The sequence below is a fragment of the Paroedura picta genome, chromosome 1 (assembly GCF_049243985.1).
Source record: "Paroedura picta isolate Pp20150507F chromosome 1, Ppicta_v3.0, whole genome shotgun sequence".
NCBI lineage: Eukaryota > Metazoa > Chordata > Lepidosauria > Squamata > Gekkonidae > Paroedura > Paroedura picta.
The window spans coordinates 157,355,348-157,368,130 of NC_135369.1; the positions used below are offsets into that span (position 1 = coordinate 157,355,348).

General features: G+C 43.6%; 1 protein-coding gene across 6 annotated transcripts in view; it reads left to right on the forward strand.

Annotated features, from left to right (window-relative positions):
• Window positions 1-12,783, forward strand: part of SNTG2 (syntrophin gamma 2) — a 349,056-nt gene that overhangs the window by 257,993 nt on the left and 78,280 nt on the right. For all 6 annotated transcript variants that reach the window (XM_077309803.1, XM_077309812.1, XM_077309826.1 and 3 more), the window contains 2 exons: window positions 322-451; window positions 11,976-12,014. In XM_077309803.1, the coding sequence (XP_077165918.1) occupies window positions 322-451; window positions 11,976-12,014 (169 nt within the window). The remainder of the gene's footprint in view (window positions 1-321; window positions 452-11,975; window positions 12,015-12,783) is intronic.

The window sequence follows — 12,783 nt, forward strand, 5'->3', positions numbered from 1 at the left end:
GTGTAGCTCTGCTTAGATATAGCTCTGTATGCCACACAAATCAGCTCTCTTGATCCACCAGCTCATTGTAATTAGTTGGTATGATTTGCTCCAAGTCTGCAGTACTTGTGTCGAAAACTGTTTTGAAAAGCCAATAATATTCAATAAGCAAGAGCGTACAGTCCCGATGGTTTCTTATGCTGTAGCTCTACTACTGTGACATTTGCTTCTGTATTGCGGTCGTACTAAGAAGCACCAGTTTCTGAAGGCTTTTTTAAAAACAGGAGTGAGGGCTAATAACTGCTGGTATAGCTTGATGGTGTATATTTCTTCTTGCTGCAGATCTAATGCATTTGAAGTACTGGCACTCGATGGAGTTAGCTCTGGGATACTTCAGTATTGTACAGCCCAGGAAAGTGCTGACTGGCTGAGAGCATTATCAACTAACATCAGTGATTTGACACTACAAAATGTACGTTGCTTTCTAGCTGTTTTTTCTTTCTTTTCTTTTTTTAGCCATTCAAACTAGTCTTACTGCTTACCCAAATGAGTAAAATGGTTCTACATAAAACACAATGAGTAATCTGGGGAGGGAAAGATAGTATAGGTGGAAACTAGTCCAGATTTTAAAATATGTACTTTCATGTCCATCTCCTTCACATACCTTTATTTATATAAGCAACATGTCATTCATATATTATTCTCATACACATGAAATTCACATAAATACAGACTAAGCTCAGATCCAGTCATGATCCATTCATGAAACTAGGATTCAGTTCACCAAAAAACCCACTCAAGCCCTGGTTGAGCAAGCTAAATACTGGTTTCTATCTACTGTGACTCCAGTAGAGAGCCAGCTTGGTGTAGTGGCTAGGAGTGCGGACTTCTAATCTGGCATGCCGGGTTCGATTCTGCACTCCCCCACATGCAACCAGCTGGGTGACCTTGGCTTGCCACAGCACTGATAAAACTGTTCTGACCGGGCAGTGATATCAGGGCTCTCTCAGCCTCACCCACCCCACAGGGTGTCTGTTGTGGGGAATGGGAAGGCGAATGTAAGCCGCTTTGAGCCTCCTTCGGGTAGGGAAAAAGCGGCATATAAGAACCAACTCTTCTTCTTCTTCTTCTTCAGTATCTGTTTCCTTCTCGATCACAGAAAGTTCAGGCCTTGTTAGCGTATAGTTGAAGCTGGGATTTTCAGCTGGTTTCAATGTGCATTACCTTATACTTTCCAATATTGAACTTCATTCGCCACATAGTTACCCAATTTGTAGAGATCCTCCTGGAGCCGTTCACAATCATCCTTGTTTTTCACCATTCTGAATAATTTTGTATCATCTAAAAAGTTGGCTACTACTCTATGCAATTCCTTCCTGCTATTTAACACATTTTCAACCCATTTTCAATCCATAAGAGGGCCCAGTCTTTTATACCATGACTCCTAAGTTCGTTCAGAAGTCTTTGATGAGTTATCTTGTTAAAAGCCTTTTCAAAGTGTATAATGTCTCTCTCACAGTTTTCTAGATGTTTTCCAAAGGTTGGTGAGGCAGGACTTCGTTTTGCAGAAGCTTTATTCCTCTATGTATCATCGTTATCTGTTTATGTCCCACACAGGGCTCTTCGCTCTGTGGGTATGAATTTACTGGTTGTCCCAGGGCCCCAGGATATATGCCTGGCCTCAAACAGGGCATGGACTTTTTCAGTCCTGGCCCCAAAATGGTGGAATGAGCTCCTGGATGAGCTAAGGGCCCTGTCGGAGTTGTCAGCTTTTTGCAGGGCCTGCAAGACAGAACTCTTCTGCCAGACATATGGTTGAGGCCAGAGCGGTACCCGGTGTTGCCATCTGAGGATCTCTAAGTTGAGGTCAACCGGGTTCCTCGCTCCCAGGCAGAGAGAGAGTTATTGACCCATGCTGAACAGGGGAATGGGCTGGTATTTTATTGTCTGCCATTTTACTGTGTTTTATTCCATTTATGTTATATTAGAATCATAGAATCATAGAGTTGGAAGGGGCCATACAGGCCATCTAGTCCAACCCCCTGCTCAATGCAGGATCAGCCCAGAGCATCCTAAAGCATCCAAGAAAAGTGTGTATCCAACCTTTGCTTGAAGACTGCCAGTGAGGGGGAGCTCACCACCTCCTTAGGCAGCCTATTCCACTGCTGAACTACTCTGACTGTGAAAAACTTTTTCCTGATATCTAGCCTATATCGTTGTACTTGAAGTTTAAACCCATTACTGCGTGTCCTCTCCTCTGCAGCCAACAGAAACAGCATCCTGCCCTCCTCCAAGTGACAACCTTTCAAATACTTAAAGAGGGCTATCATGTCCCCTCTCAACCTCCTTTTCTCCAAGCTGAACATTCCCAAGTCCCTCAACCTATCTTCATAGGGCTTGGTCCCTTGGCCCCAGATCATCTTTGTCGCTCTCCTCTGTACCCTTTCAATTTTATCTACGTCCTTCTTGAAGTGAGGCCTCCAGAACTGCACACAGTACTCCAAGTGTGGTCTGACCAGTGCCGTATACAATGGGACTATGACATCTTGTGATTTTGATGTGATGCCTCTGTTGATACAGCCCAAAATGGCATTTGCCTTTTTTACCGCTGCATCACACTGCCTGCTCATGTTTAGTTTACAATCCACAAGTACCCCAAGGTCTCGTTCACACACAGTGTTACCTAGAAGCGTATCCCCCATCCAGTAGGCATGCTTTTCATTTTTCTGACCCAGATGCAGAACTTTACACTTATCTTTATTAAATTGCATCTTGTTCTCATTTGCCCATTTTTCCATTGTGTTCAGATCTCGTTGAACTCTGTCTCTATCTTCCGGAGTATTTGCCAGTCCTCCCAATTTGGTGTCATCTGCAAACTTGATGAGTAGTCCCTCCACCCCCTCATCTAGATCATTAATAAATATGTTAAAAAGTACCGGGCCAAGCACTGAGCCCTGAGGTACCCCGCTACTCACCTCTCTCCAGTCTGATGAAACACCATTGACAACAACTCTTTGAGTGCGGTTCTCTAACCAATTCCCTATCCACCTGACTATCTGAAAATCCAGATTGCAGTCCTTCAATTTATCCATCAGAACATCATGGGGAACCTTGTCAAAAGCTTTACTAAAATCCAAGTAAATGACATCAACCGAATTTCCCCGATCCAGCAAACCTGTTACTTGGTCAAAAAAGGAAACCAGGTTGGTCTGGCAGGACCTGTTGGAGACAAATCCATGCTGACTTCCTTGGATCACCAAATTGTCCTCCAGATGTTTGCAGATCGCTCCCTTTAATATCTGCTCCATTATCTTCCCCACAACAGAGGTCAGACTCACTGGTCTGTAGTTTCCCGGGTCATCCTTCCTCCCTTTTTTGAAGATCGGAATAACATTTGCTCTCTTCCAGTCCTCCGGGACATCTCCAGTCCTTAAAGAGGTTCCGAAGATGATGGACAAGGGCTGTGCAAGTTCTCTGGAAAGTTCTTTGAGTACTCTCGGGTGCATTTCATCTGGACCAGGGGATTTGAACTCATCCAGTGCAGCTAAATGCCTCTCGACAACCTCTCTATCCATGTTAACCTGCCACCCAGACACTGTCCTTTGGCTATGGCCATCTCTAGATGTGCCTAAACACTTTGACCTGTGGGAAAAAACAGATGTAAAATAGTCACTAAGCCTTTCTGCTTTCTCTGCATCTTCCGTTAGAGTTTGTCCATCTGCACCCAACAGTGGGCCTATTGCCTCCTTTACTTTACGTTTGCTCCTCACATAACTGAAAAATCTTTTCTTGTTACAATGGGCTTCCCTGGTCAATCTTAGCTCACTCTCAGCTTTGGCCTTTCTGATGATTGATCTACAGTGCCTAGTAACCTGTAGGTACTCTTCTTTAGAGCTCTGTCCTTCCCTCCATTTCCTGAACATTTTCCTTTTCTTTCTTAGTTCCTCTTGAAGTTCTCTGTTCATCCAAATAGGCTTCTTAGAGCTCCTGCAGTGTTTTCATCTTTCTGGGATAGTCATTGATTGAGCATGCAATAGCTCCTGTTTGAGTAGCGCCCACCCTTCACATGCTCCCTTCCCTTCCAGCATTCTCGTCCATGGTATGACACTCATCATGTCTCTGAGTTTATTAAAGTTTGCCCTACGAAAATCCAACATCCGCGTCTGGCTACAAGCTTCCTTGGCTCCCCATCTCAAAAGGAATTCTATGAGGAATTCTATAAGGAATTATATGAGGACATGGTCACTTCCCCCTAGGGTCCCCACCTCCTTCACCTCATCCACCAACTCTTGCCTGTTGGTGTAATATTTGCTATTCTCCAGTCTTCTGCTACAGCAGCTGAATTTAGTGATAAATGACATACATAATTAGTAGAAGAACCATCTCAAATTTGAGTTCTTTAAGAACTGTTGGGTGTATGCCATCAGGTCCAGACTCTTAAAGGTTTTTAATTTACCTAATAGGTCTAGAACAGCCTTTCTCACCTTTTTTACCATTGAGAACCCCATGAAACATTCTTTAAGCTTTGAGAAATCCCAGAAGTGGCACAATTGTGCAGAATATGGTTGAGAAGCCTAGCTATGTACACTCCCACCTGGCACCTCTCTCCTTCCCATGCCCTCAAGGCCCATCATTGGCCATTTTGGAAGGGGAAGGCAGGTCGACTTGACTTGAGAGCCAGTTTGGTGTAGTGGTTAGGAGTGCGGACTTCTAATCTGGCATGCTGGGTTCGATTCTGCGCTCCCCCACATGCAACCAGCTGGGTGACCTTGGGCTCGCCACAGCACTGATAAAACTGTTCTGACCGGGCAGTGATATTAGCGCTCTCTCAGCCTCACCTACCCCACAGGGTGTCTGTTGTGGGGAGTGGAATGGGAAGGCGACTGTAAGCCGCTTTGAGCCTCATTTGGGTAGGGAAAAGCGGCATATAAGAACCAACTCTTCTTCTTCTTCTATATATGGTCATATCACAATAAATGTGTAACAGATTTTTAAAATATATATTAAAAAATTTTCAACCTTCCCCAAAAGTGGGATTGCATTGTCACATAATCCCATTGTTGTGTAAGTAACCCCCCCCCCACTGAAACCCCCCACCATAGTGGCAAAGTGGGGGAGAACCTTTCAACCCCTTTCATACATGGGAAGAGGTGGAACATGCTGCAATGCCGTAAGAAAATTCCACCGGCCTGATGTGGCTGCCACCATGCATAATCGGTCTCCCAGTTTTTTTCTGTCCCATTATAGGAACTGCTTTTTAAAAAATGCTAAACTTGTACATCATGCCTCTTTCTGACATTTCCTTAAGACTAAATTTTCTTTAAAAGCTGAAACTTAGGTATCTCACTGTTGTCCTGTGCCAGGATTTTCCTTTCCATGTTTTGGCACAATGCAGCAAGCAAATGCATGAATAACAAAAACATTTAATGTAAAAAAAGGAAGACTTTTATACATCAATGACAATTTTTCCTCTTTTCAGAATGGTCAAGGGGAAAAGACAGCCAGCTTCTCTACTTGTTGATAGAATTTCCACTGTACTTTACTTCGCATAGCATGAGTTTTGTCACAACAGATCACATACTGCTCATTTGTACAGATTCAGAAAATATCTTTTTCTGTTATGCTCTCCGAGCTTTTTGAGATAGGATGGAAAAAGTTACAAACAACTAACAGCATTTTAGGGCAGAAGCAGCAGATCTAGCTCAGGGACTGCACTTTTATAGCTTGTAGAGTGGCTAACTCCTATGGGAGTATTTTTGCAATCATTTTGTAATGTTGAATGGTAGGCAGTGTGTGGTCACTGTAAGAGCTGGAGATACGGTGTATTGCTGCTGCCTCCCACTTACCACTGCCACTGCTGATGAAATGCTTTCCTCCTCTTTCTAAGCAAGATTGACTTCATTGTTTGTGCTGAGAGAAGGAACAAGTACATATCCTGAAATTAACTGTGAATGTGTAGGTAAGATTGAATGAGGAGAAACTTGGAACATAGGCAATATGATCCAGATACATAGTATTAAGAGCCTCTTATGGCACAGAGTGGTAAGGCAGCAGAAATGCAGTCTGAAATCTCTGCCCACGAGGCTGGGAGTTCAATCCCAGCAGCCGGCTCAAGGTTGACTCAGCCTTCCATCCTTCCGAGGTCGGTAAAATGAGTACCCAACTTGCTGGGGGGTAAACGGTAATGACTGGGGAAGGCACTGGCAAACCACCCCATATTGAGTCTGCCATGAAAACGCTGGAGGGCGTCACCCAAAGGGTCAGACATGACTCGGTGCTAGTATTAGTTTGGTGTATAAAGTGACCTTTTGATGTTAAGGTTTTTGCCCAATAATACTGCCACAACTATCCTTGTTTCTAAAAAGGAAAGGAAGAAAAATAATTAGATACCGTTCATTTCATCAGAATCAGCCAATCAATTCTGCATAGATTTTTACTGTCCTCTTTGAAACACCTGTTGCCACCCATATGTTCAAAGGCTAGATATTCATCTGATTTGATTTTTGCATTGAATGTTGTTCTTTCAGTCCAAAAAGTAGAACGATGAAGAACTATGATGAAAAATGAAGTTCTGGCGATAGTTTTAAGGGAAATATCTTACCCTTGGAGATGCGGGGATGTGAGAAGAATTTCTTGTGTGCCCTGCTGCAAGTCTAAAAAGGAAGTGCTGCTAAAATGTCAAAGTGTCTATCCCTGCTACCCCTGCCAGGGGCTAGATGGGCAGCACTGGTAGAGCACAAGACCGGGGAACTTCTCTAGTGAGAACCATTTGGGCTCATCGATTCAAGGCTAGGGAGTATCTTCCACTGTACCTGTTGAGGGCTTTTGAGGGCTGTACATCCTTTTAGCATAGGGTTTTTCCTGGCTTGTCCTTCTAGCACAGGCTTTTTCAACCGGGGTTTCATGAAATCCCGGGGTTTCTTGATGGTCCTGGAAGGGTTTCCCAGATGGGTAAGAATTGTTTTATATTTGTTAAACATTTATCGGATGCTATGATATATATGGTGATGTCAACCCACCCTTGCCAATGACCAATGACCAATGACCAATGTAGGGCCTGGAGGGGGGCGGGGGGCACGGGGCATGTACACAGCTATGCTTCCCAATCATATTCTGCACAAGTGCACCACTTCTCGGGTTTCTTGAAGCCTGAAGAATGTTTCAGGGGTTTCTCAATAGTGAAAAAGTTGAGAAAGGCTATTCCAGCATGTACAGGGAAATAGCAAGATTTGGCCTCAGGTATAATAAAATCTTTTTATATTAGGAATACTTATTACTGCATTATGAGGGTGTGATAAACATGGCAAGAAATGTTTTATATCAGTGATACTGAAGTTTCTAGGGTTCTTCTTCCTGGTCTTCTGTCTGCAGAAATGTTTTGTGAGCCTCCTGAAATTTTCTGCTCTCTCTCTCTGTGTCAAGGTATTCCATGCATTTGTTTAAAATGTGATAAATGTTGCTTTATAACTTAAAAATAGTAGATATTGGCGTACAACCATAGACAGTTTTCACTATACCTGTAGCAGCAGAGTATTCAGGCTAATCAGTTATTTCCTGTGTTTAGACGAATTAAAGTCTGATCCGATGCATGTTTACTCAAAAGCAAGTCCCAGTGATTTCAATGGGACATACTGCGACATGAGCGTGCATAGGAGTGCCGCCTTTCCTTTCAAAAAGGTGCTTTCTTTTTGTGTTCATCAATTATTCATACACACCTATAAATCATTCAGTGACTGTAGTGAGATGAGCAGAAAATAGATCACTAAAAATATCTTCTCAGCAGACACGTTTTTGTCCCTATTCAAAATGCTTTGACTCGTCAGTTTTCTGAATATTAGCTCATCTAGAGCTTTTGTGAATGTGAAGCCCCTCCCATATTGCCTCCTTATAACTACCTCTTCCTGTCTCATTGTTAAAAGAAAGATATTGATGATATATGAAAAAAAATATGTGTGAGAGAAAACCAAATAGATGCTGAATCTGGTTTTGAACCAAAAAGTTTTTTTTCCGTGGGGAAATTTGCTCCACTTAAAGTTACAGATGCAGTATTCATCTTGAGCTTGCTGTTCATGGAGAAGCTGTGTCTCCAAGCTTTTTCAGAGGTCAGCAGTACATATCTCTAACTCATCTTTGAAGCCATCTGGAGGCAGGAAAGCTTGTAAAATGAGCCTAGGAACTGAGGAGAGCAATATTTATTTATGTATTTATTTATAAATGTAGAAAAATTCAGATGGCTCAAAAGATTGCATTTAGAATTTAAACAATAGTGTGTTTTTTTAGTGTAAATAAACATCTCAGTAATCCTGAGAACACCAAAGAAAAGAATTGTATCATCATCTTCAAACTGCTGTTTAAGGCAGGGGTAGTCAAACGCTGGCAGGGGCTCATGGGAATTGTAGACCATGGACATCTGGAGGACCACAGGTTGACTACCCCTGGTTTAGGGCATTAGGATGCTGAAAGAAGTTGGCTTGCTTAAAACCATGTAATGAGTTCATGGTTGATATGCTGTTTGAGCTGGAAGTTCTCTTAGCTAACTGCCCATGGCTCAGATTCCCCACAGCATTTCTTCAGACAGAAGGGTTTACACAAGCGTAACATGACTTTCTTACTTCCTGGTGCAGCCTAAAATGTCCCCACATGCTGCTCCTGGGGTCCTTGTTCCTCAGGAGCAACATTTCAGCAGCCATTTAGAATTGCAGAAGAGATTAGTGGGTTGCACTCCATGAACAGTAATCCTTCAATCTACAGAAACTCTCCAGTGGATCCAAGTCCATATACCAATGTTCCATGTCTCATGATAATATGGATTCTGGTTAGGTTTTTTCACCTATTTTTTAATTTGCAAAGTGCCACTTTTGTCCATATGAGAAAGAAGGAAGGGAGGGTTCTTTTTTATAGCTCACGTTCCTCTATGCTAAGGAGGCTCAAAGCAGCCTTTCCCTTCCTATCCCCACAACAGTAAGACAGGGCTGAAAGAGTTCTGAGAGAACTATGACTAGCAAAAGGTCACCCAGCAGGCATCATGTGTAGGACAGGGGAATCGAACCCTATTCTGCATATTAGAATCCACCACTCATAATATGCTGCCTCACAGGAGAGCGTCCCACAAATATGCAGAAGCTTCATTCACCTCCCTACAGGTAGCAATGGGGCCATTTTCATTTATGGATGTGGTGATAACATTTTTGACAAGTTATGTTTTTAGATTCCTTAAATATTATTATGATGTTTATCACAGAATCAGAGAATCACAGAATCATAGAGTTGGAAGGGGCCATACAGGCCATCTAGTCCAACCCCCTGCTCAATGCAGGATCAGCCCAGAGCATCCTAAAGCATCCAAGAAAAGTGTGTATCCAACCTTTGCTTGAAGACTGCCAGTGAGGGGGAGCTCACCACCTCCTTAGGCAGCCTATTCCACTGCTGAACTACTCTGACTGTGAAAAACTTTTTCCTGATATCTAGCCTATATCGTTGTACTTGTAGTCTAAACCCATTACTGCGCGACCCTTCCTTTGATTTCTCTAAAACAGTGCTTTTGTTGTTGATCATGTCACTGGTTGAGGCTAGGCATATTTCCTTAGGGCAGGGCTAGTCAACCTGTGGTCTTCCAGATGTTCATGGACTACAATTCCCATGAGCCCCTGCCAGCAAATGTTGGCAGGGGCTCATGGGAATTGTAGTCCATGAACATCTGGAAGACCACGGGTTGACTAGCCCTGTCTTAGGGCCAGGGATCCTTAGCTGATTGGCAGTTCTCGATCGAAGAGCTCTCTGGGGAACGTATTCAGAGAGGCAGTACGTCAGATGCATGCATATGAGTTCAGACATCTCCTAGGCTTCTCAACTAACACAGTGGTCCCCAACCCGCGGGCTGCGGCCCGGCGCCGGGCTGCGGCTCCTTCTTCCCTCCTCCCTGAAGCTAGAAGCTCGCCAGGCCGCGAGCAAATCGGCCCGCCGAAGCGGCCAATTAGCTTGCGGCCCGGCAAGCTTTTCACTTCGGGAGGGGAGGGAAGAGAAGCTTGCCGAGCCGCAAGCTAATCAGCCGCTTTAGCAGCCGATTTGCTCGCGGCCTGGCGAGCTTCTAGCTTCGGGGGGGGAGGGAAGAAGGAGCCACGGCCCAGCGCCAGGCCGCAGCCCGCGGGTTGGGGACCACTGTGTTAGTTGACAAGCCTAGGAGATGTTTAGCGGACGATTTGCTTGCGGCCCGGAGGGGCCGGGAAGGGAAGCCGCGGCTGCCAACATGGCAGCGGCGCAAACGCGCATGCGCGGACTGCTGCGCACGCACGTTTGTGCTGGGGTTGCCGCACGTGCGCGGGTCCCCGGGCCGCCCTCTCTGCCCACTCTGGAGCAGCGGTCCGTGGCAAGCGGAAGCTTGCCGACCGCTGAACTAACATTCTAACTCTTTTTGTCTGAGTTTCAGTAAGTATTGTTTCATAGCATTTGATGTTGCTGTAAATTTTCTTTACATAATATTATTATTTTCAGTTTCTTAAGTAAGATTATACAAAGCTTGTGTATAAGAATCTGTAGCCATCCAATCCTGTGTTATTTATGCTGGAAGATCTCCGACAGGGTTATTTTTCAACCCCGCTAAGTGAGATCATTGTTCAAGATGTGGGACCTCACCCACACAAAGCCTGTGCTGTATAACTGAGCAGTGGTCTGTGCCTTAAGTCAGGAGTAGTCAATCTGTGGTCCTCCAGATGTCAATGGACTACAATTCCCATGAGCCCCTGCCAGCTAGCATTTGCTGGCAGGGGCTCGTGGGAATTGTAGTCCATGAACATCTGGAGGACCACAGGTTGACTACCCCTCACTTAAGTTACAAACTCATGTTCCTTTCCCACACAAAGCACTTTTTCAAGTCGGGAAGGGGTGGCAGCAGAAATAAACAGGTAAATAATAGGCCCTCCAGGCAAACAAGCAACAGCACTTCCTTCTCCAGTTGCATAGACTGCATTTATTAAAATGATTATTATTATGGGCATTAGGAAACTTCAAAATTGTTTACTCTAGGAAACGTGTTGTGGGTAAGAAAGTAATCTTAGGCTAAAGGAGTCATAGATTCTATTCTACATATGCTTCAACCTATGTAAGCATACTTGGGAATCCGCATCTCATATAAAACAGTACAATCCTCCAGTGGTTCCGATTCTGCTGGTCCTACTTATTTCAAGAGGCAGTCTTGACAGCAGCTAAGTTTTAAAGGAATTGATTCCAACTATGGTTAATGTTCCACACCAGTGAGGCAAGAAAATATTTTCCATTTTCACAGACGTTCCTTTGAGTTTATTGTTAGTACAAATGTCTCCAGGAAATAGAGCTGTAGTCCATTTTAAAACCAACTTCCCTGATTTATGATACTTATAATAAACCTATAGTTATGCTTTGTCTTCCCATAGACCGTTTACGCACTGGAGGTTTCATGCCAGGCTGCAGGCTGGAGTTTTAGTCGTGGCAGGTTGCCCGACCTCTTCCTGCACCCACACGGGGGAGCATTTGGCCTGGTGCACCTCATTTGTCCCTGATTTGTGCTCCTGAACGGGAGCTGGGGCAGTGAAGTTCCCAGTGCGTAAACGGGCATAGTGATCAGGGGTGAAAAATGCAGGAAAATTATTAGAAATTAAAAATCATATCTGTCTTTTAAAATATGTTGATGGACTAAAATCCTATAAGATATCCTAAGGAACCGAATTTTCATTTCCTTATTCTAGGAAGGTAAAAATTATGCAGAAAAACATATTTTTTCATTACCCAGCCTTCATAAAAAATGCTGTTACTAAACTATATTGAAAATGTAGCTAACGTACAACTTCCTGTACTGTTGCAATTGGGGGCAGATTGTAGCTATGCACGAAACTCATGACTATTAGATAGGTTGATCAGTACCATGCTTTCTTATATTCTTACATTTTGGTCTATGACTATATAAAGAAATATTGATTGATAGGTTGTTCTGGTAATACAATTATCTGGATCTCTTTCTACAGATAAAGATGGCAAATAAATGCTGTTCGCCTTCAGACCAGGTATGCTATTTATTATTGGCAAATATCTGTCACTTCCTTATTACTTGCAGTTCTAAAAAACACACAAAGGCATAGTGTCAACATTATACATTTTAAAAGTATATGGTTGGATCTTTTAAACCGTGAATGAAAAGGAATTCTTAGAATGGAACTTTCTCCATTCATCTACCTAGATCTCCCCAAGGTCTGCTTTTGAGGGGAAGGCTATCTTTAGGAACATTGGGATACTGCAGAAATGAGCAGCATGATTGCTAAAAATCATCCTTCCTTCTTGCATGACCCCTTCTGTCAACTCCTTCCATTCACAATTCTTTTTTTCCAATGCTTATTATTTTGGTGCAGAGTTGAATAAGTGGTTAAGTCATTATGACCGTATACACACTGGGAACTTCACTGCCCCAGTTCCCGTGCAGGAGCACAAATTGGGGGCGGATGAGGGGCACCGGGCCAGATGCTCCCCCATGTGGGTGCAGGAAGAGGTGGGGCAACCTGCCACGACTAAAACTCCAGCCTGCAACCTGGCATGAAACCTCCAGTGCATAAACCGTCTCTGACTGAAATAATGAGTTCTGCTTTACATGGCAACATGTACTGAAATTGCAGGTTCTTAAAGAACATTCCTTTAGGAAGTTTTAACATCTTGTTAACTTAATGTGCTATCCAGAGCAGATTTTGTGAAGTCCATGGAATCAGAATGTTTAATGGTAGGAAAGGTATATGATAGTATATGATTAAATCTATATTTGATGTGCCTAGCTGGATGTGTCAA